The sequence below is a fragment of the Siphateles boraxobius genome, unplaced genomic scaffold (genome assembly GCF_051911475.1).
Source record: "Siphateles boraxobius isolate OS27281-9 unplaced genomic scaffold, OSU_SipBor_1 143, whole genome shotgun sequence".
NCBI lineage: Eukaryota > Metazoa > Chordata > Actinopteri > Cypriniformes > Leuciscidae > Siphateles > Siphateles boraxobius.
In genome coordinates, this window is record NW_027508748.1 from 338,139 (window position 1) to 361,575 (window position 23,437).

General features: G+C 38.0%; 2 protein-coding genes across 4 annotated transcripts in view; one reads left to right on the forward strand and one right to left on the reverse strand.

Annotated features, from left to right (window-relative positions):
• Nucleotides 1-238: 238 nt before the first annotated feature.
• On the forward strand, nt 239-6,258 carry phox2a (paired like homeobox 2A). The gene is made up of 3 exons (XM_077230369.1): nt 239-681; nt 1,618-1,805; nt 3,510-6,258. Exons 1-3 carry the CDS (start codon nt 459-461, stop codon nt 3,939-3,941), a joined length of 843 nt encoding a protein of 280 aa, XP_077086484.1. The 5' UTR covers nt 239-458; the 3' UTR covers nt 3,942-6,258.
• A 1,294-nt stretch (nt 6,259-7,552) lies between these two features.
• inppl1a (inositol polyphosphate phosphatase-like 1a) overlaps nt 7,553-23,437 on the reverse strand; it is a 51,028-nt gene continuing 35,143 nt past the window's right edge. For 2 of the 3 annotated variants that reach the window (XM_077230358.1, XM_077230360.1), the window contains 10 exons: nt 23,050-23,131; nt 22,182-22,271; nt 21,994-22,107; nt 20,313-20,489; nt 19,283-19,438; nt 15,219-15,300; nt 15,004-15,120; nt 14,223-14,916; nt 12,482-12,615; nt 7,553-8,599 (listed from right to left, as the gene is read on the reverse strand). In XM_077230358.1, the coding sequence (XP_077086473.1) occupies nt 8,500-8,599; nt 12,482-12,615; nt 14,223-14,916; nt 15,004-15,120; nt 15,219-15,300; nt 19,283-19,438; nt 20,313-20,489; nt 21,994-22,107; nt 22,182-22,271; nt 23,050-23,131 (1,746 nt within the window). In that variant the 3' untranslated portion in view covers nt 7,553-8,499. Of the gene's footprint in view, nt 8,600-12,481; nt 12,616-13,119; nt 13,287-14,222; nt 14,917-15,003; nt 15,121-15,218; nt 15,301-19,282; nt 19,439-20,312; nt 20,490-21,993; nt 22,108-22,181; nt 22,272-23,049; nt 23,132-23,437 lie in introns of those variants that run through there. The other variant, XM_077230359.1, reaches the window with a different exon arrangement.

Consider the following 23,437-nt stretch of genomic DNA (forward strand, 5'->3'; position numbering starts at 1 on the left):
ACGGACCCATTTACCCGCTCTTGAAAAGTTGCCCATCCTTGCCTTAATGCCATTAGTCTTAATAGCCATTAATAGTCATTTATTTAGAGTTATATTTGCGCGCGCGCGGGTGATGCGCGCTTCAGGTCTCGTTTAAACAAGAAATAAAATGCAACAAAGGAGCATTAGATGAAATAGTGAAGCACAAGTGTAGCAGATGATGCTGGAAAGGGTTAACGCGGAGATGAATTAGAGATGCATGGAGAGAGAGAGTGTGTGTGTGTGTGTGTTGAGGGAGGAGGATCTCAGAACTGAGACATTGTCATGCAAACACAGACCACCGCCTCGCCATTGTCTCCCGGACTCCAACTTTATTATAAACACACCGAGCAGCAGAGCCGCGGAACACACCGAGACACACACACACTCCTCGAGCGGACCTTCACACACACCTGCGTCTCCATCATTCCGCCCTCCACATGTACAAAATGGATTACTCGTATCTGAACACGTACGACTCGTGCATGGCGGCGATGGAGGCGTCGGCGTACGCGGACTTTAACTCGTGCAGTCAGAGCAACGCGTTCCAGTACAACCCGATCCGGAACGGGTTCAGTTCCAGCCCGGGATGCGGAACGCTCGGCTCCGCCAGCTGTGCACTGGGTGCGCTGAGAGAACACCAGCCCGCGCCCTACTCCACAGGTGACACACACACACACACACAGATGCATGTGCAAGAACTAAAACACTTCACATGCAATGCGACTTATTGAAGAAAAAAAAAAACAGGTGCTGAATATTAAGCACACACTAAACTGTCAATTTTTCTTTGTTTAACATATAAATCGCTCCATTTAGAACGAGTTTAATATGTTATGGCTCACTGTTAAAACGTTCCAAAAGGTCTTTTGATTTTTGATGACGTAGAATTATAATGACGTTATTTGGAACTTACAGCGATCAGGTCCTAAAATTACCGTTTTAAAAAAAATGAATGTGAACATTTTTATAAAGAATCTTTTGTGCTTCCATCGATCCTTCGATGCCGATAAAGAACCGGTATTTTGTATCTTTGATACAAATGTATCTTTAATTTGGATAATTGATAAACCCATTTGCAAAAATTAAACGAGAATCCTATAGCTTTGCGAGTTTACGTTTTAATTTAATTAAATTAGCCTAAATTTCGTGTCAAATCAATTTAAAGTAATTAATTGAATTATGTCGTACGGATCTATAATTAAAAAGAGTGTTTATTGGACAGAAAAAGAGAAACGATCCTGTCTCGCCTCATATTTCTGTGCGGTAAATATAAATTATAGGCGTGTGTAATTATTATTGCGTTTTCACATCAGAAAATGTATGACTTATAGGGAGCCCGTCATTTTTAGATAAAATGCACAATTTAATTATAATCATAATAATACAAATGCACGGACGCATTCCCACTAAATATATTTTATGGCACTTATTTACTACCCAATGAAACGCAAAAAACATTCCTTTTTGTTGTTTAAAAAAAATCAGACATAAACGTGCAACATTTACAGAATCCATTTGTTTATCTGAACTGATGTTAAATGCATGTCCTCTTGAAGTGCGTCATCATGACTCTCCCCGCTCTCGTTGATCTTTCAGTCCCGTACAAGTTCTTCTCGGACCCGTCCGGTCTGAACGAGAAGCGCAAGCAGCGTCGGATCCGCACGACCTTCACGAGCTCTCAGCTGAAGGAGCTCGAGCGCGTGTTCGCGGAGACGCACTACCCGGACATTTACACGCGCGAGGAGCTCGCGCTGAAGATCGACCTGACCGAGGCGCGCGTGCAGGTGAGGCGCATGCACGCGGAGAACATCCATAGACCATCACTGAAGCGTTTATGAATGCAAAACCATATGAAATATAACATTATAAATTGTCATCTAAATGGGATATTTTGGGCCTCTTCCAAATGTAATTAATTTAGTTGATCTTATTAGAGTGATTTATTAGCGGATGCATTGGGTCACGTGTGTATATGCATGCGTTAGTAACACTTCACGATGAAAAATATCGGTTACACTTTATTTTAAGGTGTCAGTTTTACAGTAATTATATATTTTAGTACTGAGTAATATTAAGTAACTACATGTACTTACTATAGGATTAGGGTTTGCTTGAGGGTTAGTTGCATGTAATTATGCATAATTTACTGTTATTACTACCGTAAGTACATGTAACATATGTAACAAGGACACTGTAAAATAAAGTGTTACCAAATATTGGTATTATTGTTACATGTATTTACCACAGTAATAAAAGTAAATTATGCATAATTACATGCAACTAAACCAAATCTTAATCCTATAGTAAGTACATATAATTACACTGTAACAATGACACCTTAAAATAAAGAGTAACCAAAATATTTTTATATTATTTTATCCATCCATATATTTAGTTCAAATTCATTGTCTTCAAAATTAAGGTTCCAAAAGTTGTTGTTTTTTGCAGCGATGAAATAGAACCATTTTTGTTTCCTCAAAGAACCTTAAAATAATAGTTCTATATGTTATATCTATATTATCTATATTAGAACTATATATAGTTCGAATTCTATAGTGTGAGTAATATTTTAAAGAAACTTTAGGATGTTAAAGGTTCTACATTGAACCACCGATGCTAAAAGATAGAAAGAAAGAAAGAAAGAAAGAAACAATCTTAATATCACTCATTACTGAAATAACAATGACACCTTAAAATAAAGAGTAACCTAAATATTTCAAAATTAAAGCATTTATTAATCTTATAGTTCAAATTCAGCATCTTAAAAATAAAGGTTCCAAAAGGTTTTTTTTGCAGCGATGAAATATAATCATAAAAGAACCATTTATTCGTAGAGTGAGTAATATTTTAAAGAACTTTTAGGATGTTTAAGGTTCTTCATGGAACCATCGATGCTGAAAAAAGAACCTTTATATTTAAGAATTAAAATCTAAATTTGATATCTGTTAATATCATTTAATAGACTAAAATGGACATTAATACTGTAACATATGTAGGCTAATGCTCTTTCATTTTTTACATTTTTTAAATTTATTGCAGGAATTATTATTATATGTGCTTTAGGGGGTGTTGAGTGTTTTAAGGTGTTCAGTAATTTAACATCTTTTACACTTTTCTCTCGTCCCTCCAAATGTTCTTTCATGATACGGTCGCTCTTCCTCCGGTCTGGTTCCAGAAGTCCCGTAAACAAGAACTATATATATATACATATATATAAATGAACTAACTTAATAGCTTTTTACAACAAAAATGAACCACTTACTTAAGCTGGACTGTGACGCTATTTTCTTCTAGAAATAATCTTTGTTGCATTATTTTCCTGTCACTTCTTCATGGAACCATCCATCCTGATAAAGAACCTTTATTTTTAAGAGTGTAACACGTAATCAAGATCAAAATTGTAATTGATAATATCCTTCAATTGACTAAAAATGAACATTAATGCTGTACAAAATGTGATTGTGAATGATATGGTGGCTCTTCCTCAGGTTTGGTTCCAGAACCGACGGGCCAAGTTTCGTAAACAGGAACGCGCCGCCAACTCTAAAGGAGCGACCGGCACCAAGAAGCCCGGAGAGACTCGCTCTTCATCTGAGGATGACGAGTCCAAAGAGTCGACGTGCAGCCCGACGCCCGACAGCACCGCGTCTCTGCCCGGATCCGGGAACATGGGGAGTCCCGGGACCGGCAGCCTCAGTCCCAGTCCCGTCTCCGGCTCCGGCTTCACCAGCGCCTCCATCTCGCCCTCGCTCCACCAGGGCCTGAAGAGCTCGCCGTGGCCCAGCCTCGGCTCAGCCGGACCCACGCCGGACCTGCTGAAGGCCTGGCAGCCCGCGGACAGTGTGGCGTCCGGGCCGTTCGCCGGCGTTCTGTCCACCTTCCACCGGAAACCCAACACAATCAAGAGCAACCTCTTCTAGAGATCCCGGTGCAGCTCAGTCTCTCCTGGGTCACTCGTGTACAACTGGACTCAATGTTCAACCCGTCAATAAGGTCTCATGTGCTGACGCTAGTTAACACGGAAATCAACTCTAAAAAATGCTGCGTTGTTTTAACCCCAGGTTGGGTCAAATATGGACAAACTCAACCGTTGGGTTAAATTTTTAAGTTGCATTTTTAATCCAACATTTGGGTTTGTCCATGTTTGACCCCAAATTGGGTTAAAACCCTCGGCTAATTAAGCATGTGTTAGTGCAGCATACTGAGAACATATGGAGCCTGAAAAGGGTTATCATTTTATGAATTTACGTTTAATTGAGTTTTAATTAAATTGAATGAATTAAGCAGCTCATAAAGAGAATTTATCACAAGAAAAAAAAGTATTATGTCAAGTTAAGTCACCTTCATTTATACAGCGCTTTTAACAATATAGATTGTTTCACAGCAGCTTTACAGTGATAATAGGAGATTACAGTAACAGAGATTGTTTAGGCTTTAGCAGATCTAGAATAAAGTTATTGTCCAGATAAAGTTAGTTTTGACTGATTACAACATATTTTACAGTGTCCTTGTTACATATGTTACATGTACTTACCACAGTAATAACAGTAAATTATGCATAATTACATGTAACTAACCCTCAAGCAAACCCTAATCCTATAGAAAGTACATGTAGTTAATTATTATTACTCAGTACTTAAATATATAATTACACTGTAACAACGACACCTTAAAATAAACTGTAACCCATGTTCTATATGGAACCTTAAAGAGGATCATTTTATGGATTTAGTTTCAATTAATTAATCAAGTTTGAATTTTAATTAAATCGTTTGAATTAAACAGCTCATTTATCACTAGAAAAGTATTATTAAGTATTATGCAATCATTTAAAACGTTTCTCCTCAAGAGTGTATTTCAGTTTATTTTTTTTATTTTTATTTCTCTAATTAGAACGCTAACACTTTACAATAAGGTTCATTAGTTAACATTAGTTAATGTATTTACTAACATGAAGTAACAATGAACAATACATGTTACAGTATTTATTAATCTTTGTTAATGTTAGTTAATAAAACTGCAGCTGTTCATTGTTTGTTCATGTTAGTTCACAGTTCATTAACTAATGCCAACAAATACAAACTTTGATTTTAATAACGTATTAGTAAATGTTGAAATTAATATTAACTAAGATTAATAAATGCTGTAGAAGTATTGTTCATTCTTAGTTCATGTTAACTAATGTAGTTTACTAATGTTAACTGATGAACCTTATTGTAAAGTGTTACCGTTAGAATTTACAGGGAAATAATATTTCTGCGGTATTTAATAATCTTAGTTAATGTTGATGTCAATTACTAATACATTTTTAACATTAAAAGTTGTATTTTGGCATCGAACCTTTAACATCCACAGAAGTTTTCTGTTCCTCAAACGGTTCTTTAGATTATTAAAATAGTTTTGGTTCTTCTATGACATCACTTTCGGGACCTTTATTTTTAAGAGTGTAGCTTTTAAACGAACATGATCAAATAATGAGCAACTGTGATTTTCATAAATGCCATAATAATAGATTTCCCATTATTATTGCATGTTAAGTGATGCAGTTACTAAAGTCAACAAATGAGACCTTATTGTAAAGTGTTTAATTTATTGTCATGTTGAACTCGTGGGCGCTTCTGTTGTGTGTGTGTGTGTGTGTGTGAGAGAGAGTGTGTGTGTTTGTTCTACGGTTCATCTTGTGTTCATCTCTTACAGCTGCGATGTTTTCCTCTTTATGTTCACAAGAAGATCTTTAACCTTGAAGATCTGCATCATCAGCGCTTGAATGAATTGTCATTGTCAGTAAATTAGTTCTTCATTTCCTCTTAATTGAAGGTCCAGAAACATTTAGTCCAGCAGGAGCTTCAGAACAACAAATCAATCCTGAAAACATGCATCCGTGATCCGGCATAGAAACGTCTTTGCTCTCACTGATGAATTTATCATGTGGTTCTTCACTGAAGCTCTTTGAAGACTAGTGTGTGTGTGTGTGTGTGTGTGTGTGTGTGTGTGTGACCCCAGAAACAAGCATAGTTAAGCCACTTGTAGTTAATTTATTGAAGAAAAAAGAAAAAGAAAAAAAATGTTGGGATGTTTTTTTAAGCTAGGCTTTTATTGAGAAATATTTTGTAAATATTAATATAAATATGATGTAGTTTCTTCTTTTTTTAATGTTTACTGGCTCCAGTGCACGCCATGTGTTTCATGAATGATCTGCTGTATATAATCCATAAAAATAAAGACAGTTAAAATGAACATATCCAGTCTGATCTGCATTCACTTCATCTGACTTCAGTGGAGCACCGAAGATTTCACATCATGTAATGAGGAATTATTTTACAATTTGTATTATGAAAACACAGGAACTTACTTGTCATTTGCACAAAAACATTTGAAAATATGTTTAAAATGCTTGAATTAAATTCAGGTATGTTCTGAAATTCTAAATTCATCATATAAAGTTATGACGACTTTTTCATGTTTTGTCTTTCAGATTTATGAATGATGTAATGTTGAATTTGTTAGACAATAGCATGCCATTTTATTCTCAATACAAGACTATATAAAAGATAAAAAAGAACTAGATATCTCCATACTTCCCCAGCTGATTGATTACATTAAGCATTGCAAACATTTTTTTATATTACAAGTTTTCTGAAATGTTGTTTAAATACAAATGAGGCATTACCTAAATAAATATGCTTACATTTCTAGAACAAAAATCTGAACATTGGAGAAAGCCAGGTTCATAATTCTTGTTTATTTATTTTTTTACATGTAAGAGTTTATGGTTTTTACAAAGGGGATTTGGGATATCTGTTTTTATCAATTCATAAAGAAAAAAAAAAAGTCAACAGCCAGGAAAAAAAACTATTTGCACCATTTTTTTTGGAATAAAAATGTTTTCCCCCCATTTTTTTTATGTTGTATAAAAATCAGAAAAATTATATATGAACAAACCCCTCAGTAAAAACCTTCAGAATATAGATATGAATAAAACTGTAAGTATTGGTGTATATAACTACTGCTGAAGTGGAGAAAAAAACTCATTTTGAGAACACAGCCTTTTAAGATATGTACTGAAATTTAAATCTACAGACGCAAATAGATGGCGTTATAAAAGATACACTTAAAAGTTCTATTATGGGATGTTTTCTTTCCATTAGACTGATAAAACACTTAATGAAAAGCCACAAATCTGTGTCTCGCCTTGAGGAAACAACAATATCCGAGACGCTATTAAGAATCGCATTTAGGAACATCCTAACAAACTTAGACCTTATATAAAGAACTTAACTTTTATTCCTTACGATTTTTGTTAATGCAGACACAGTTGATTAAAAGACATTGAGAAAATTCTGATTTGATCAGACATCTGATTGCTATTGCTATTGAAAAACAACATGTAATCACTTTATTTTATTTGTAATGTATTCAATGATAATCTATAAAACATGGTTTGCTGATAATTACATTGGTTTATATAAATATAAATTACGAATGTAATTACAAATTCCACAAAATGTATATTTCAAGCTCAATGAAACACTTTCTTTTATTGAACATAATTGTAGTTTTTATTAAACTGAGAAAGAAAAGAACAAACATTAAAAGGACAGTCATTTAGCAGTCAAACACAAATATTAACTTGCAACAACAGAGTTAAACTGTTAAAAATGATTATACAGCAAATAAATGAATGAAAGGGGAAAAACTTCTTAAGTTAAAACTTAACACACAAATAATTGATATCTAGAATAATTCTGCTACATGCATTTTAGGAGAAACACCCATAATTATAACATTAAAGACGGTTAAATAGAACAAACAAAGCTATTGTGATGAAAACAGAAAGACTGAGGCTGTTTCTCCACAGAACGCTTCATTTCAAAACTCAAACTGAACTAAACTCATCTTGAGATTGAGAAACAAGCTCAACTCTTTTAGAAATTCATCAGCATTTGAATCTCACATCAGAAATAATGAGCAAACAGTTAAATTCATAGTTTACATGTGAATCTTTTTCTGTTTCCTCTCTTGAATTCTCTCAAATAATCATGATGGTGCAGCGCCACCTGGTGAGAGGATTGTGTTATAGCCATCTTTCACTCAAACCAAACATCTGTGCAGGATGAGGAGATTGTAAATGCTTCCAAATGACACACTGAACCGTTGACAAACACACACGAACATACGAACACGCCAACACGGAAACTGCTTCAAGTCACGGCTGATTTTGGCTTATTTCCCTTTCCTTTAAAGTCATGAAACATGCACGAAAAACAAACTGTTATTAACAACTAACACTTCAGGAATGTTCTGATGACGTCACTTCCTCCAGACGACAGGAAGTGGAGGGCGGGGCTGTAGTGAAACATCCTTTTGACATGTCAACTTGTTTAAATAATATCACAAACTATAGTGACATCAGATTAAATTAAAACCAGGTAAAATTCTACCAGTGCAAAGTTCAGTCCGGTCTGGATTGTGATTGGCTCACTTCTGCTGCTGTTGTTGTTTTAGACTGGCCAATAGGATCTTCTTATGGGTGGGGTCACGAATGCCCGCCTCCTCCAGATCCTCCTCTGTGATGTCACTGCAGGAAAGACACGTGATTGGATGAGGGTTTCATCTTTGTATATCAATCCAACTCTGAATTCTAACTAAAAAATTATGAAAACGTTGAGAAAAGTAACAGGTATTATGTGATATTTTACCTCTGAATAATGTGACATTGATGGACTTCAATAGACATTAAAGGGTTAGTTCACCCATTTAAGACATGAAGTTGTATGGAATCCTTACCAGCACTGTAGTGCATACACACTGACTCACTCTGTAGTCTCCTCCCTGGTCAGAGTTCTGGCCGCTGGAAGTTTTTCAAGAAAGTACTCCCGGTTAGTTTCCGGGGCCTCAAAACTGTGCGTTTTTACGTGAAAAAATTATTTGCGTTTCAAAGCTTGATTAATTTAACACACAAAAAACACGCTGGTCAAAATTCATACCTCAGTTTTAATCGGCACTATTTTCTTTCCATTTCTATCAATCCGCGCTGCTGTCAACGTCAACAGTGCGCACGTTCCGATCAGCTGTTCCATAGTGTTTAACGTTACACAATCGTTTACGAAACGACGTAAAAAGTAGAAAATGAACGATGGTGCGAACTTGTAAATTTCCAGGCTGTGACCACAAGAATGTGCCGTCATCACCGTTCAGATTCCATCGTTTTCCTGTTTCGGATAGAGCTACGAGACAGCTTTGGCTGGTAGCCATCGGCTACTCTGCGGGAGCTAAAATATCCAGAATCAAGGATTATCGTGTGTGCAGTGCTCACCATTTGTCGTTCATCCTGGCTCTTGTTACAGCTGTGGGCCCAGCATCAACTTGGACAACTTCATCTCTGTCCTCTCGCTCTCTCTCTTCCCGTTCTATCTCCATCTGTTGAAGTTCGGCATCGGTATACTCCGGTTCATAAAGGTATCCCTTTGTCGTTGTGCTAAAATTACTTCCATCCTCATCTGTTCCGTCTGACATTGTGCTAAAATTGGTTTCATCATCAGAAGTTTCGCAGTCAGACATGTTGTCAGCGAGTCGCGCTATCAACAGCTGATCGGAACGTGCGCACTGTTGACGTTGACAGCAGCGCGGATTGATAGAAATGGAAAGAAAATAGTGCCGATTAAAACTGAGGTATGAATTTTGACCAGCGTGTTTTGGTGTGTTAAATTAATCAAGCTTTGAAACGCAAATAATTTTTTCACGTAAAAACGCACAATTTTGAGGCCCCGGAAACTAACCGGGAGTACTTTCTTGAAAAACTTCCAGCGGCCATAACTCTGACCAGGGAGGAGACTACAGAGTGGGTCAGTGTGTATGCACTATAATGCTGGTAAGGATTCCATACAACTTCATGTCTTAAATAGGCGAACTAACCCTTTAAGTTAAAAATGCATGGGAAATCTTCTAAAAGAAGGATGAATGACTAATTAAAAAATTGGAAAGCTACATGATTACATTTGTGAAAGGTTATGATACTTGTATGTAGCGTTTGCAATTTGTACCTTTTAAATATTTATATTTCATTAAATTACAAACATTAAATCACATATAATATTATTATAGTGATAATACTGTACTATAAAAAATATAATATAAAAATATTTGATCATTATAATTACTAAAACTAATACAGAACAACAGTAAAATCACTATACAAATATTCATGGCTGTCTTAATTGTTTTCAAACATTATACCACCGAATTTTTTTTTGGCAGAAAACCAAATGACACGGACTTTAATAGACATTAAATGTAAAAAAACAGAAGGAAATCTTCTAAAAATAGGATCAATAACTAATTAATTTTTTTTTAATTACTACATGACTAACTACATTTGTCAAAGAGATTTTGCACCTTTTACATTTTTTTATGAAATTAAATAAAAACAAACCAATAATAATTACTAAATTACAGTAATAATACTAATAAGCCTACTGTACTGTAAAATAAAAAAATATTTAATAATAATAATCATCATCATTTTATCTTACAAACCAACAGTACAAATTACAATACTAATATTGATTTTTAAATGTTAAAACAGCTTTTATTTAATCAGAAAACTAAATGACACTGTATTTTTAATTTAATGGATATTAAAGTTTGTCACTGTTGGAAACCTACTAAAAAATAATAATAAATAACCGATAACAAAAAATGGAAACCTTCATGACCACATTTGAATTTTTATATGTCAATAATGTGTATATTATTATTGTTTGCTTAGAGCGTGGATTTAGCAAGTAATAACAGTGTATATATATTTTTTAACTTTCTTTGAAAGGTAATTCTCCGCGTTTATATATATTTCAGTATTATTTCCTATGTTTTCTGGTCTATAATTTGTTTCTTTAATGGCTACACACACTTGAACTTGAACAGGTTTGGGGAAAGAAAATAAGGGAGAACCCGTTTTCTTACCGTCTTGTCCGTCATTTATGGATAAAACTTGTGTTTGAATGTTTAAGGTAACACAAGATAAAGGTTTAACAAGTGTAATATCATAGGATACAGGAGCCAACACTATTTTTGTGTCTGATTGGATTCTCGACCGACTTCTGTGGAGTTAACCTAGGACTTTGCATCTACATCATTTCTTTAGAGTTATGATACTTTAATGGTGCTTCTGGATTTTTGCATTTTGCACCTTTTTCAATGTGACCTGATGCAAAGCAGTTTTGTGCTCCTCAGAAGTCAGTCATACGAGTTTGAACCAACACAGGGTGAATGTGTTCATCACTGATGTAACCCTCGGTCCCTGATGGTGGGAATGAACAGGTTATGTCGAGTGAGCATTCATGGGAAACACAGTCACTCTGAGTAGTAGAAAAATGACCCATGACCTGCTGAGTGAGATGTGCATGCTGAGCCGCTCCAATGTGACGGGGAAAAGAAATTAATTATGAATTGTGCCGAAATGCCTGTTCTTGTGAAGCAGCTTCATTATGTATTTAATACACATGAACACATAAGTAGAGTGGATTTGGAGATGAGTGATGTAAGAAATGTGACATCAGCTGAATTTCTCTTCGGTCATAGTCTCAAACACATAAAGAGATATGTTTGATTTTGAAGGAAAATAAAGTTAAATGTACCAAGATTCTCTTTTATTTCATGTTAGAGTGATAAAGATAACAATTGACGAATAATTGGGTTTCGTGTGTTGTAAACGCATGTCACATATATGGAATTTGCTGTACCTCTTTACTTTCTCAACATTCGTTTTGATTATTTTACATGTATGATTTTCAACAGTTTTGTGACCGGATGACCAAGAATTGACGTGTGTTTGGCGTTTTCTCATGTGTCTCCACTAAATGCGCTGCGAAAAATGCTTTTCTTACTTAATATTTTTGTCTTGTTTCCAGTCCAAATATCAAACATTTCTTAAATCAAGATGCATTTCCTTAATAAAAAAAAAAATTAATAAAAAAAAAAGCAAAATTATCTGCCAATGGGATAGGAAAAATAATATTAATTCAAACAGAAACATTATTTTCTTTACCCCATTGGCAGATACTTTTGCTTATTTTTAAGCAAAAACACACTTCATGTTGATTAATTCCCTTAGAAAACAAGACTTACATTTTTTTTATCATTTTACTACTTTAGTAAATGCATCTTGATTTAAGAAATGTTTGATATTTGGACTGGAAACCAGACAAAAATACTAAGTAAGAAAATCATTTTTTGTAGTCTTCGTGTGGTCCTTTCTGGGAATCGAGTGAACGAATCAGTGGGGTTACACACACACACACACACACACACACGGTTAATACGCCGGCTGGAAACTGGGCCTGGCTTTTTCTACGACTCAGAGGGGATTCCCAAGGCCTAACTTGGAGCGTGGCTGGCAGGAAGAGAACTCGTGCTTTGAGCTGTGTGTGTGTGTGTGTGTGTGTGTGTGTGAGACTCGTACCTGAGGAACTCCAGATCGTCCCAGCCGTTGTGGAGAAGCCCTTCCTCATAATGCTGGAGGCCGAGCTTCTGGAGCCACTCGCCAACACTGTACTCTACAGACACACTGCTGCTGCTCGCGTCATGCCACAGGCCCTGCACACACACACACACACACACACACACACACACACACACACACACACACACACACACACGCGCACGCATGAAAAACAGTACTATGGAAGTCAATGGGGTCCAATCAACTTTGGTTACCGACATTCTTCAAAATATCTTCTTTTGTGTTCAACAGAAGAAAGAAATTCATGCAGGTTTGAAACAGCTTGAGGGCGAGTAAATGATCCTTTAAGATTCGTCTCATTTTAAAGACCCGTGGCAGATTATTGTTGAAGTAAAAAAAGTTTAAAAAGTAAAACCAAAAAAGGTTTATGAAAACTAAAACTGCTATAAAAATCAAAGCGATGAATCCAAACAAGTCGTGTTCCAAATTTGAGGTTGATATCTCAAAAAAACGAGCTTTCAGTGAGAGTGTGTTTGTGCGCAGTAACACACTTTACATTAGATGCAGCTACACACACCGGGACACAGCGGCTGGACTTCCAGTTGAGTTTTTCCTCTCTCAAATATTACAAGCACATACACACATTTTTTTTTATTACACACATGCAAACTACTCTGACATCCACACCAACACACACACACAATTACATCTGAATCATTTATCCAATTGGCTCTATAATATGCAGAAGCAAATGGAATAAAGCAAGTTTTTGCTTTATTTGCCAAACCTGAGAAAATGAAAACATCTGGGGGAAAAAAAAGAAGTAAAATTGTAAATTCTGAAGCCTTGCCAACAGGAGAAAGCCTGTTAACAAAGATGACATCATTTATAGTTAAATGTCCCTGGGGTTTAAAATAGCAGTTTTAATGGGTTTCAATGGGGACGTTATTGTCCTGAAGGTCCTGAGAGGAACTATTGTGTGTTACTAGTGTAAAATATATTTATTATAGGAAATGAGGGTGAAATAGTAAAATTCCAATAAAAATACACACCTGTGCCAAAATTTCGTGCAATTGGCATTAATAACAAAGGCAAAAATTAAAATGAAAAAGACAAAAATGTCCATAATGTCACACAAGGGTTAATGTTAGTTCATAAAAATACAACGGTTCATTGTTTATTCATGTTAGTTCAGTGTTAACTAAGGTCCATTATAAAATATTAACTACTGTATATTAATTGGTTTTAATAATGCATTAGCAAATGTTTTAAATAGCAAACTAAGATTAATAAATGCTGTAGAAGTACTGTTGATTGTTAGTTAATGATATCTAATGCAGTTGTGTAATGCACTGAAGTCACATGTGCTTGTGTGTTTCTGTGTGTGTGTGTCCAAGGATTAGTTTAATACTTGTTAAAGCTGTATTTTGTTTTATTAACATTAATGACATTAATATTAGGCTGCTGTCACTTTAAGACCGAATGAACTGACAAACATCCGGTTTCTTTCTCAACTGTTCACTCATGACAGAGCCGAGAAAACACTTGCTGAGACGGGTGTTTAGACATAATTATGTGTCCGTCAAGGGCAAGGAAATGCGAAAGAGGAATCAATTCAGTGTTCGAGCGCTGTCTCTCTCTCTCAGTGTGTGTGGCTGTGCACAGATAACAAGCAAGTCCTGGTTTTCGCCTCCTCTTCCGAGTTTAAAATTGTTTGAATGTGTAAATTGGCAAGACAAACCTCCTCCGGCAGGTCTTCAGCGATGCTCTCCTCCTGTATGGATCGCGGTGGGAAGGTCAAGCCTCTGATGTGAGAAGCCGCCACCCCTTTCCCGACTCCGCCCCTTTCTCTCCCGGACGGATACTCCACTTCGCTCAGCGTCTTCGCCATTTGCAGTACGGAACACGATTGGTCGTCTAGTGCGGAAGCTCCGCCTCCTCGGCGGAAAGGGGCGGAGCTTGGATTCAATGTGGGTGGAGCCTCCAGGCAGAAGGCCACGCCTCCTCCTCCTCCAGAGGGAGACGACAGCGGTTTGGACGGGATCTTGACGTCGGCGAGGTCCGGGAACATCCGAGGTTTTCCGAATGAGTTTTCCGGGATTTCTTTGGGAAGTGGAGGAGGAGGGAAATCCGGCGGAGGGCGATTGAGCGACGTGACGTGAGTCCCAACGTTCCCATCGTCTTCCGAAGATCCCTCTTCGCTGATTGGCCGAACCGGGTGCCAGCGGCCCTGGGCCGAACTCCCACTGGGCGGCTTGTTCTTCCCCACAGCAGCTGCTGTTTTATTGGCTAGCGGAGGGAGGGCGGAGCCTGGGAGCAGGTCGGAGGCCAGAGCTGCTGATTGGTTGGGAACGCCCTCGAGAATGTAGTAGGCGGGGTTATTGAAGCTGTTCTTGCAGGTTGTGGCATCGCTATCAAACGGGTCCTGTTTGAGTCTGATAAATAACAGTCAGGGTTACTATTGTTGACAAGCTAAACCGATGTGAGTGTGTGAATGTGTGTGTGAGTGAATGTGTGTCCACCTGTTCTGTGCGCTGTCCTCTTTAGAGGAGTGTGTGTGTCTCCCAGTGATGCTCTTGTCTCCCTCCTCTGAAACCTTCCCGAGGTCAGCTGACCCCAACTTCCTGCTGGTGGACGGTCTACAGGACCAGAATGAAACACTCAATTCACTGGACCAAAAACACGCTTGCAGAAACAATAATCATGTCAAGAATTGGATATTCCAACATGAACTCACTTGACGTAATCGTGTGTGACTTTGGGAGGAAGAGTTCTGCCTCTCGATCCGCCAGTCTCGTCCTTATCAACACTGATCCACTCTGATGAACAGAGAGCGAGAGAGAGAGAGAGAGAGAGAGAGAGAGAGAGAGAGAGTAAAGACCACAGAGAGAGAAATACTGCTCCAGTTTGTTTTCTTTGTTTGTTTGTTATTGCTTACATGAATATGTAGGGCTCATGATGTCCTCTCTCTCTCACTTATACACTCACTCACTCACACTCTCTCAGTCTCTCACACTCACACTCACACTCTCACACAGTCTCTCACTCTCACACTCTCACAGTCTCTCACACTCTCACACTCTCTCACACTCTCACACTCTCACACTCTCACTCTCTCACTCTCTCACTCTCTCTCACACTCTCTCTCTCACACTCTCACTCTCACACTCTCACTCTCACACTCTCAGTCTCTCACACTCTCAGTCTCTCACACTCTCACACTCACTCTCACACTCTCACTCTCACACTCTCACTCTCACACTCTCACTCTCACACTCTCACTCTCACACTCTCACTCTCACACTCTCACTCTCACACTCTCACTCTCACACTCTCACTCTCACACTCTCACTCTCACACTCTCTCAGTCTCTCACACTCACACTCACACTCACACTCACACTCTCACTCTCACTCTCACACTCTCACTCTCACTCTCACTCTCACTCTCACTCTCACTCTCACTCTCACTCTCACACTCTCACACTCACTCTCTCACTCACACTCTCTCAGTCTCTCACACTCTCACACTCACTCTCTCACTCTCACTCTCTCACTCTCACACTCTCTCAGTCTCTCACACTCTCACACTCACTCTCACACTGTCTCTCACACTCTCATTCTCACACTCACACTCTCACTCACTCTCATTCTCTCACACTCACAGTCTCTCACTCTTACTCTCTCACTCTCACACTCTCATTCTCACACTCAAACTCTCATTCTCACACTCTCATTCTCTCACACTCACAGTCTCTCACTCTTACTCTCACACTCTCACTCTCACACTCTCTGTCTCTCACCCTCACACTCTCACTCTCACCCTCACACTCTCTCACACTCTCATTCTCACACTCACACTCTCATTCTCACACTCACACTCACACACAGTCTCTCACACTCTCATTCTCTCACACTCACACAGTCTCTCACTCTCACATTCACACTCTCACACTCTCTCAGTCTCTCACACTCTCACTCACTCTCAGTCTCTCACACTCTCACTCACTCTGTCTTTCACACTCACTCACACAGTCTCTCACACTCTCACACAGTCTCTCACACTCTCACACAGTCACACAGTCTCTCACTCTCTCTCAGTCTCTCACACTCTCACTCTCACACTCTCACTCTCACACTCTCACTCTCACACTCACACTCTCACACTCACACTCTCACACTCACACTCTCACACTCACACTCTCACACTCACACTCACACTCTCACTCTCACTCACTCTCAGTCTCTCACACTCTCACTCACTCTGTCTCTCACACTCACTCACACTCTCACACAGTCTCTCACACTCTCACACAGTCTCTCACACTCTCACACAGTCACACAGTCTCTCACTCTCTCTCAGTCTCTCACACTCTCACTCTCACACACACTCTCACACTTACACTCACACTCTCACACTCTCACTCACACTCTCACACTCTCTCTCTCACTCTCACACTCTCTCAGTCTCTCACACTCTCACACTCATTCTCTCACTCTCTCAGTCTCTCAGTCTCTCACACTCTCACACTCACTCTCACACTCTCACTCTCACACTGTCTCTCACACTCTCATTCTCACACTCACACTCTCACTCACTCTCATTCTCTCACACTCACAGTCTCTCACTCTTACTCTCTCACTCTCACACTCACTCTCACACTCTCATTCTCACACTCTCATTCTCACACTCAAACTCTCATTCTCACACTCTCATTCTCTCACACTCACAGTCTCTCACACTCACAGTCTCTCACTCTTACTCTCACACTCTCACTCTCTCACACTCTCACTCTCACACTCTCTGTCTCTCACACACTCACCCTCACTCTCACACTCACACTCACCCTCACCCTCACACTCTCACTCTCTCACACTCTCATTCTCGCACTCACACTCTCATTCTCACACTCACACTCACACAGTCTCTCACACTCTCATTCTCTCACACTCACACTCTCACAGTCTCTCACTCTCACATTCTCACTCTCACACTCACACTCTCACACTCACACTCACACACTCTCTCAGTCTCTCACACTCTCACTCACTCTCAGTCTCTCAGTCTCTCACACTCTCACTCACTCTGTCTCTCACACTCACTCACACTCTCACACAGTCTCTCACACTCTCACACAGTCTCTCACACTCTCACACAGTCACACAGTCACACAGTCTCTCACTCTCTCTCAGTCTCTCACACTCTCACTCTCACACTCACACTCTCACACTCACACTCTCACACACTCACACTCTCACACTCACACTCACTCTCAGTCTCTCACACTCTCACTCACTCTGTCTCTCACACTCACTCACACTCTCACACAGTCTCTCACACTCTCACAGTCTCTCACACTCACACAGTCACAGTCACACAGTCTCTCACTCTCTCTCAGTCTCTCACACTCTCACTCTCACACACACTCTCACACTCACACTCACACTCTCACTCTCACACTCTCTCAGTCTCTCACACTCACTCTCTCACTCTCACACTCACACTCTCACTCTCACTCTCACACTCTCTCAGTCTCTCACACTCTCACACTCACTCTCACACTCTCACTCTCTCACTGTCTCACTGTCTCTCACACTCTCATTCTCACACTCACACTCTCACTCACTCTCATTCTCTCACACTCACAGTCTCTCACTCTTACTCTCTCACTCTCACACTCACTCTCACACTCTCACACTCTCACTCTCTCACACTCTCATTCTCACACTCAAACTCTCTCACTCTCACACTCTCACTCTCACACTCTCACTCTCTCAGTCTCTCACACTCTCACCCCCACTCTCACACTCTCACTCTCTCACTCTCTCACTGTCTCTCACACTCTCATTCTCACACTCACAGTCTCTCACTCTTACTCTCTCACACTCACTCTCACACTCTCATTCTCACACTCTCACTCTCTCACACTCTCACACTCTCATTCTCACACTCAAACTCTCATTCTCACACTCTCATTCTCACACTCACACTCTCACACTCACACTCTCATTCTCACACTCAAACTCTCATTCTCACACTCAAACTCTCATTCTCACACTCTCTCACTCTTACTCTCACACTCTCACTCTCTCTCTCACACACTCACCCTCACACTCTCACTCTCATACTCACCCTCACCCTCACACTCTCACTCTCTCACTATCTCACACTCACACTCTCATTCTCACACTCACACTCTCATTCTCACACTCACACTCACACACAGTCTCTCACACTCTCATTCTCTCACACTCACACACTCACACTCTCACTCTCTCACACTCACTCACATTCTCACACAGTCTCTCACACTCTCACACAGTCTCTCACACTCTCACACAGTCACACAGTCACACAGTCTCTCACTCTCTCTCAGTCTCTCACACTCTCACTCTCACACACACTCTCACACTCACACTCACACTCTCACACTCACTCACGCACATTCTCTGTCTCTCACACTCACTCTCACTCTATATATCTCTCACACTCACTCACACACTCTCTCTCTCACACACACACTCTCTCTCACACACACACTCTCTCTCTCTCTCACACTCTCTCTCACACACTCTCTTTCTCTCACACACTCTCTTTCTCTCACACACTCTGTCACACACTCTCTCACACACACTCTCTCTCTCTCCCACACACTCTCTCTCTCACACACTCTTTCACACACTCTCTCTCTCACACACTCTCTCTCTCACACACTCTTTCACACACACTCTCTCTCTCACACACTCTCTCTCTCACACTCTCTCTCTCTCACTCACTATCTCACACACACACTCTCAGTACCGTAGAGTCTCTCTCTGGTCCCCATCCTCTCTGAAGGGACTCTGACTCTCATGGATCCGCGGATGTTTCCCGTCTCTTCGCCGCGGTGGGAGAGATACGTGTGAAACTGCTGAGCCGTGCTGCCAATCATCGACTTCAGCGCCAACACACACTCCCCTGCACACACACACACATTAGAAATGCATGCAAAACAAAACATAAATCCTCTTCTGACACTAAACTAAAAAAATGTCTTATTTTTTGGTCCAAGAAACCTTGACTAACACAAGTGATTTAATTTAATTTAAGAGTAATTGAATTAAAAAAAAAAAAACAGAAATACTCAGAGAAAGGCAGAAGAATGCAGTGCTTCATCTGAACGCATTTGTATCAGAATACATTGTACATTGGAAATGAATGTGAGACGAGTTTAATCTAGTGGAAGCGTTTGGTACTGCAGCCGAACAACCTCACTGAAAGATCATTTACTGAGATATCAACCTCACATTTGCAACACAACTTGTTTAGATTTATGGCTTTGATTTTCTTACTGTTTTAGAGTAAATAATGTTTTTGAAAATAAATATTTCATATAAAAATTGAAAAAAATATTTTTGCACATTTTTCATAACAATAAACGTAAAATTCTGTAACTTTTTTTAAGTTCACTTTTAAAAACTTTTTCACGTCAGCAATAATCTGCCAAATGTCATGTTTGAGAAGAGATCAAACTTCAGTCTGTTCAAGATTTACAACAGTTTAAGCTGGAAATTTAATTTTTAGGTCTATGCTAAAAAAAAAAGCATGCAGCGTAAATATAATTTAGTACCATAAAATCCCCTAAAAATACAAAATATTAAATAACAAACATCATCAAACTAAAATACAGTACATTAATTTAATTGAAATAAAAACATACATTTCTGTCATTTTTGACTGACACGTGAAGAGCACCAGATGTGATTCAATTCAATTCACATTTATATTTGTATAGTGCTTTTTACAATACACGTGATGTCATTCACACACACACACACACACACACACACACCGTATGATTCATATCCATCCAGAGATTTGACGGTGAGCAGCAGATGTTGGTCCTGCAGGTACTCGATGTCGGATAAGATGGGCTTCAGTGTCGTCAGCTGTTTCGACGACCAGCCCACGCGCAGGAAGTTCACGTTATCACTGCTCTGAGTGTCATTTTCATAACTCTTCTTAAACTCTAAACACACAGGTTACACATCACTAAACTATGAGGTTTATGCTGTAGTAAACAGTCAATAATGTGGTAGACTAACATTCTTCACCCAGTGCACATTATTTTCTGCTGCATGTTCAGTTTAACCCAGAAACAAAGAAGTTCAATGCATGTTTCATATTCTTTAATGATTGTTTAGCAGTCGGTCCAACATTCATCACTGTAAACGTCTGAAATCTGATCTAGCAAAGTCTGATTCACAAAGTTGATTTTTAATGTTTAATGCAAAAGTAAAAATCTAGTTAAAATGCTAAAGGCACATTTTCTGACAGATTAACACAAGGAAGAATATTTAATTATTCATGCAACAATAAAATATGCAAGTATTGATTTTTATTACTATGCATTATTTAATTATTTTATATTTTAATATATTTAGAATGACTTTTGTCAACATTAACTAGCAATAAGATTATTTAATTATATTCATTGTGCACCAATATAACAATGCATAGTAATAAACTTCAATATTTAATCACACTTTCTAGTAAAGCAATTGAATATATTTAAAATGGCTTCAGTCAACATTTTTCAATGGTGACATGAAACATTTGAATATTTAATTCTATTTGTTTATATGCACTAATATAACAATGCATAGTAATAAACATCAATATTTGCACATTTAATGCAATATTTATTTGCATATTTGTACTTAAACAATTTTCAGTGACAACATGAATAAATAAGAATATTTAATTATCTTCACCAATAGAACAATGAATAGTAATAAACAAATATTTGCATATTAAATCACATATTTTTACTAAAATATATTTAAAGGACAAGTTCAGTATTTTACACTTAAAGCCCTGTTTTAAGATCGTTTCTGATGAAATAGATCGTTAATCTTAACCGTTCTATTTCAACAGAAACAATCTTAAAACGGCTTTAAGTGTAAAATACCGAACTTGTCCTTTAAATATATTTAGAATGGCTTCAGTCAACATTTTCAATGATGACATGAAAAAATAAGAATATTCAATTATATTTATTTATATGCATTAATATAACAATGCATAGTAATAAACATCAATATTTGCATATTTATTGCAACATTTAATTGCACATTTAATGCAATATTTTATCGCATATTTTTAGTAAAATATTTTTAAAATGACTTGTCATAATTTTTCTGTGATTTGTTTAGAACAAATCAGTGAATTAAAAAAAATCAGTTATTAAAACGGTTTGAACCGATTCACAGAAACTATTATTACATAATTGCTATGTATAATTATTATTAGCACATATTTAACTATATATATATATATATATAATACTATTATAGAATTATTTATTAAACTTTGTATAATAATTATTAATACTATAATTACATAAATGAATGATGATATCATGAATATTTGATCGATCAGATCTCAGATTTTCAGTGATGATGAATGTTGAACTCTGGATTATGATCTCATAAAGATTCTCTCGTATGATGTTCACTGATCGAGCGTCTCACCCTCCAGACACGTTGAATAAAACTCGATGAAGAACTTGGTTCTGCTGGCGGTCTTCACGATGGCCTCGATGTTCTCGAACTCGATGTAAGCTTGTTCTGAAGACTTGGGCAGACCTGAGGAGGAAGAGCATCTGAGAACCAGTTTCAGCAGAACCACACTGAACAAATATATCGAACACATATATTACCTTTCTTAGAGACGAACTGAGACGTTACGCCAACCTCAAACGTGCCGAAGACAGGCGAGTGATCACTGGTGACGATATCATCCGTACATCCTGACACACACACACACACACACACACTATTTACATATTCACCTGATGCAAATCAGCCTCAATAACTGCCAAAACTCCACTGGATTTCATTACACACTTCTATCAGCAGGTTATTTGTCACATATTTTGAGTAGACTGAAATTGCGTTTGCTATGAAATGTTTTTTATTTTTTACATGCTGATCCACCAAGGCCATTTTTAATGTTTAATACAAAAATAAAAAAATCTAGTAAACATAAGCAATGCACGTTTTTTTTCATGAAAATTTAAGTCTATCTGCAACAGTAAAACTGCTAAAAAAATTAATAAAAGTGCTTAGTAATGAAATTTTTAAACCTATATTTCTCCTAAAACATTTTTATATATTTAGAATGACTTCTGTCCACATCTTTCAGTGATAATGCGGAACAAAGAGCGTTATAATAACATAATAATGATGATATAAATGATATAAAAATAATTAAGTAAAGTTTTCTGAGAGTCTCTTCTGCTCACCAAAGCTGTGTTTATTTAATCAAAAATACTGTAAAATTATGAAATATTATAATGTAAATCAGCTGTTTTCTATGTGAATATATTAGTAAAGTGTAATTTATTCCTGTGATCAAAGCTGAATTTTCAGCATCATTACTCCAGTCTTCAGTGTCACATGATCCTTCAGAAATCACTATAATATGATGATTTGATGCTTCAGATTTCAGTGGAAGCTCACACTTTTAAAATGGAAAGAAGGATTTGAAATAAACACTTATAGTTAATGTATCAGCTAACTGCGTACCGTACGAGTTGCAGACGATGTGCGTCTCAGGATACGACTTCCAGAGGATTCTGTCGCACCATGAGGGAACGTTGGTCCGCATCTAAGAGACGGAGATAAGGAACGCAGGAGGAATTTAACGAATGCAGGACGCTTCACTTCCTGTGGCAAAGGTCAGGTGACAGGAAGTAGCCGCCTCAGGACCGTGAACATGTTAGCAGGGATTCTTTCTTTACACTCATGAATGTGAGCTTCTATAAAGGGATAGTTCACCAAAAAATGACAATTAGCCCATGATTTACTCTCCCTCAAGTCATGCTAGCTGTATATGACCTTCTTTTAGACGAACACAATAGATGCACTTTTATGATGGACAGATGCACTTTTATGATGGACAGATGCACTTTTA

Excerpts from the sequence above, each read along its gene's own strand:
- phox2a (XM_077230369.1), top strand. The coding sequence starts at position 459 with ATGTACAAAATGGATTACTCGTATCTGAACACGTACGACTCGTGCATG. Across the intron at positions 682-1,617 it reads GCCCGCGCCCTACTCCACAG|TCCCGTACAAGTTCTTCTCG; the intron begins GTGACACACACA and ends TTGATCTTTCAG. Across the intron at positions 1,806-3,509 it reads TGACCGAGGCGCGCGTGCAG|GTTTGGTTCCAGAACCGACG; the intron begins GTGAGGCGCATG and ends GCTCTTCCTCAG.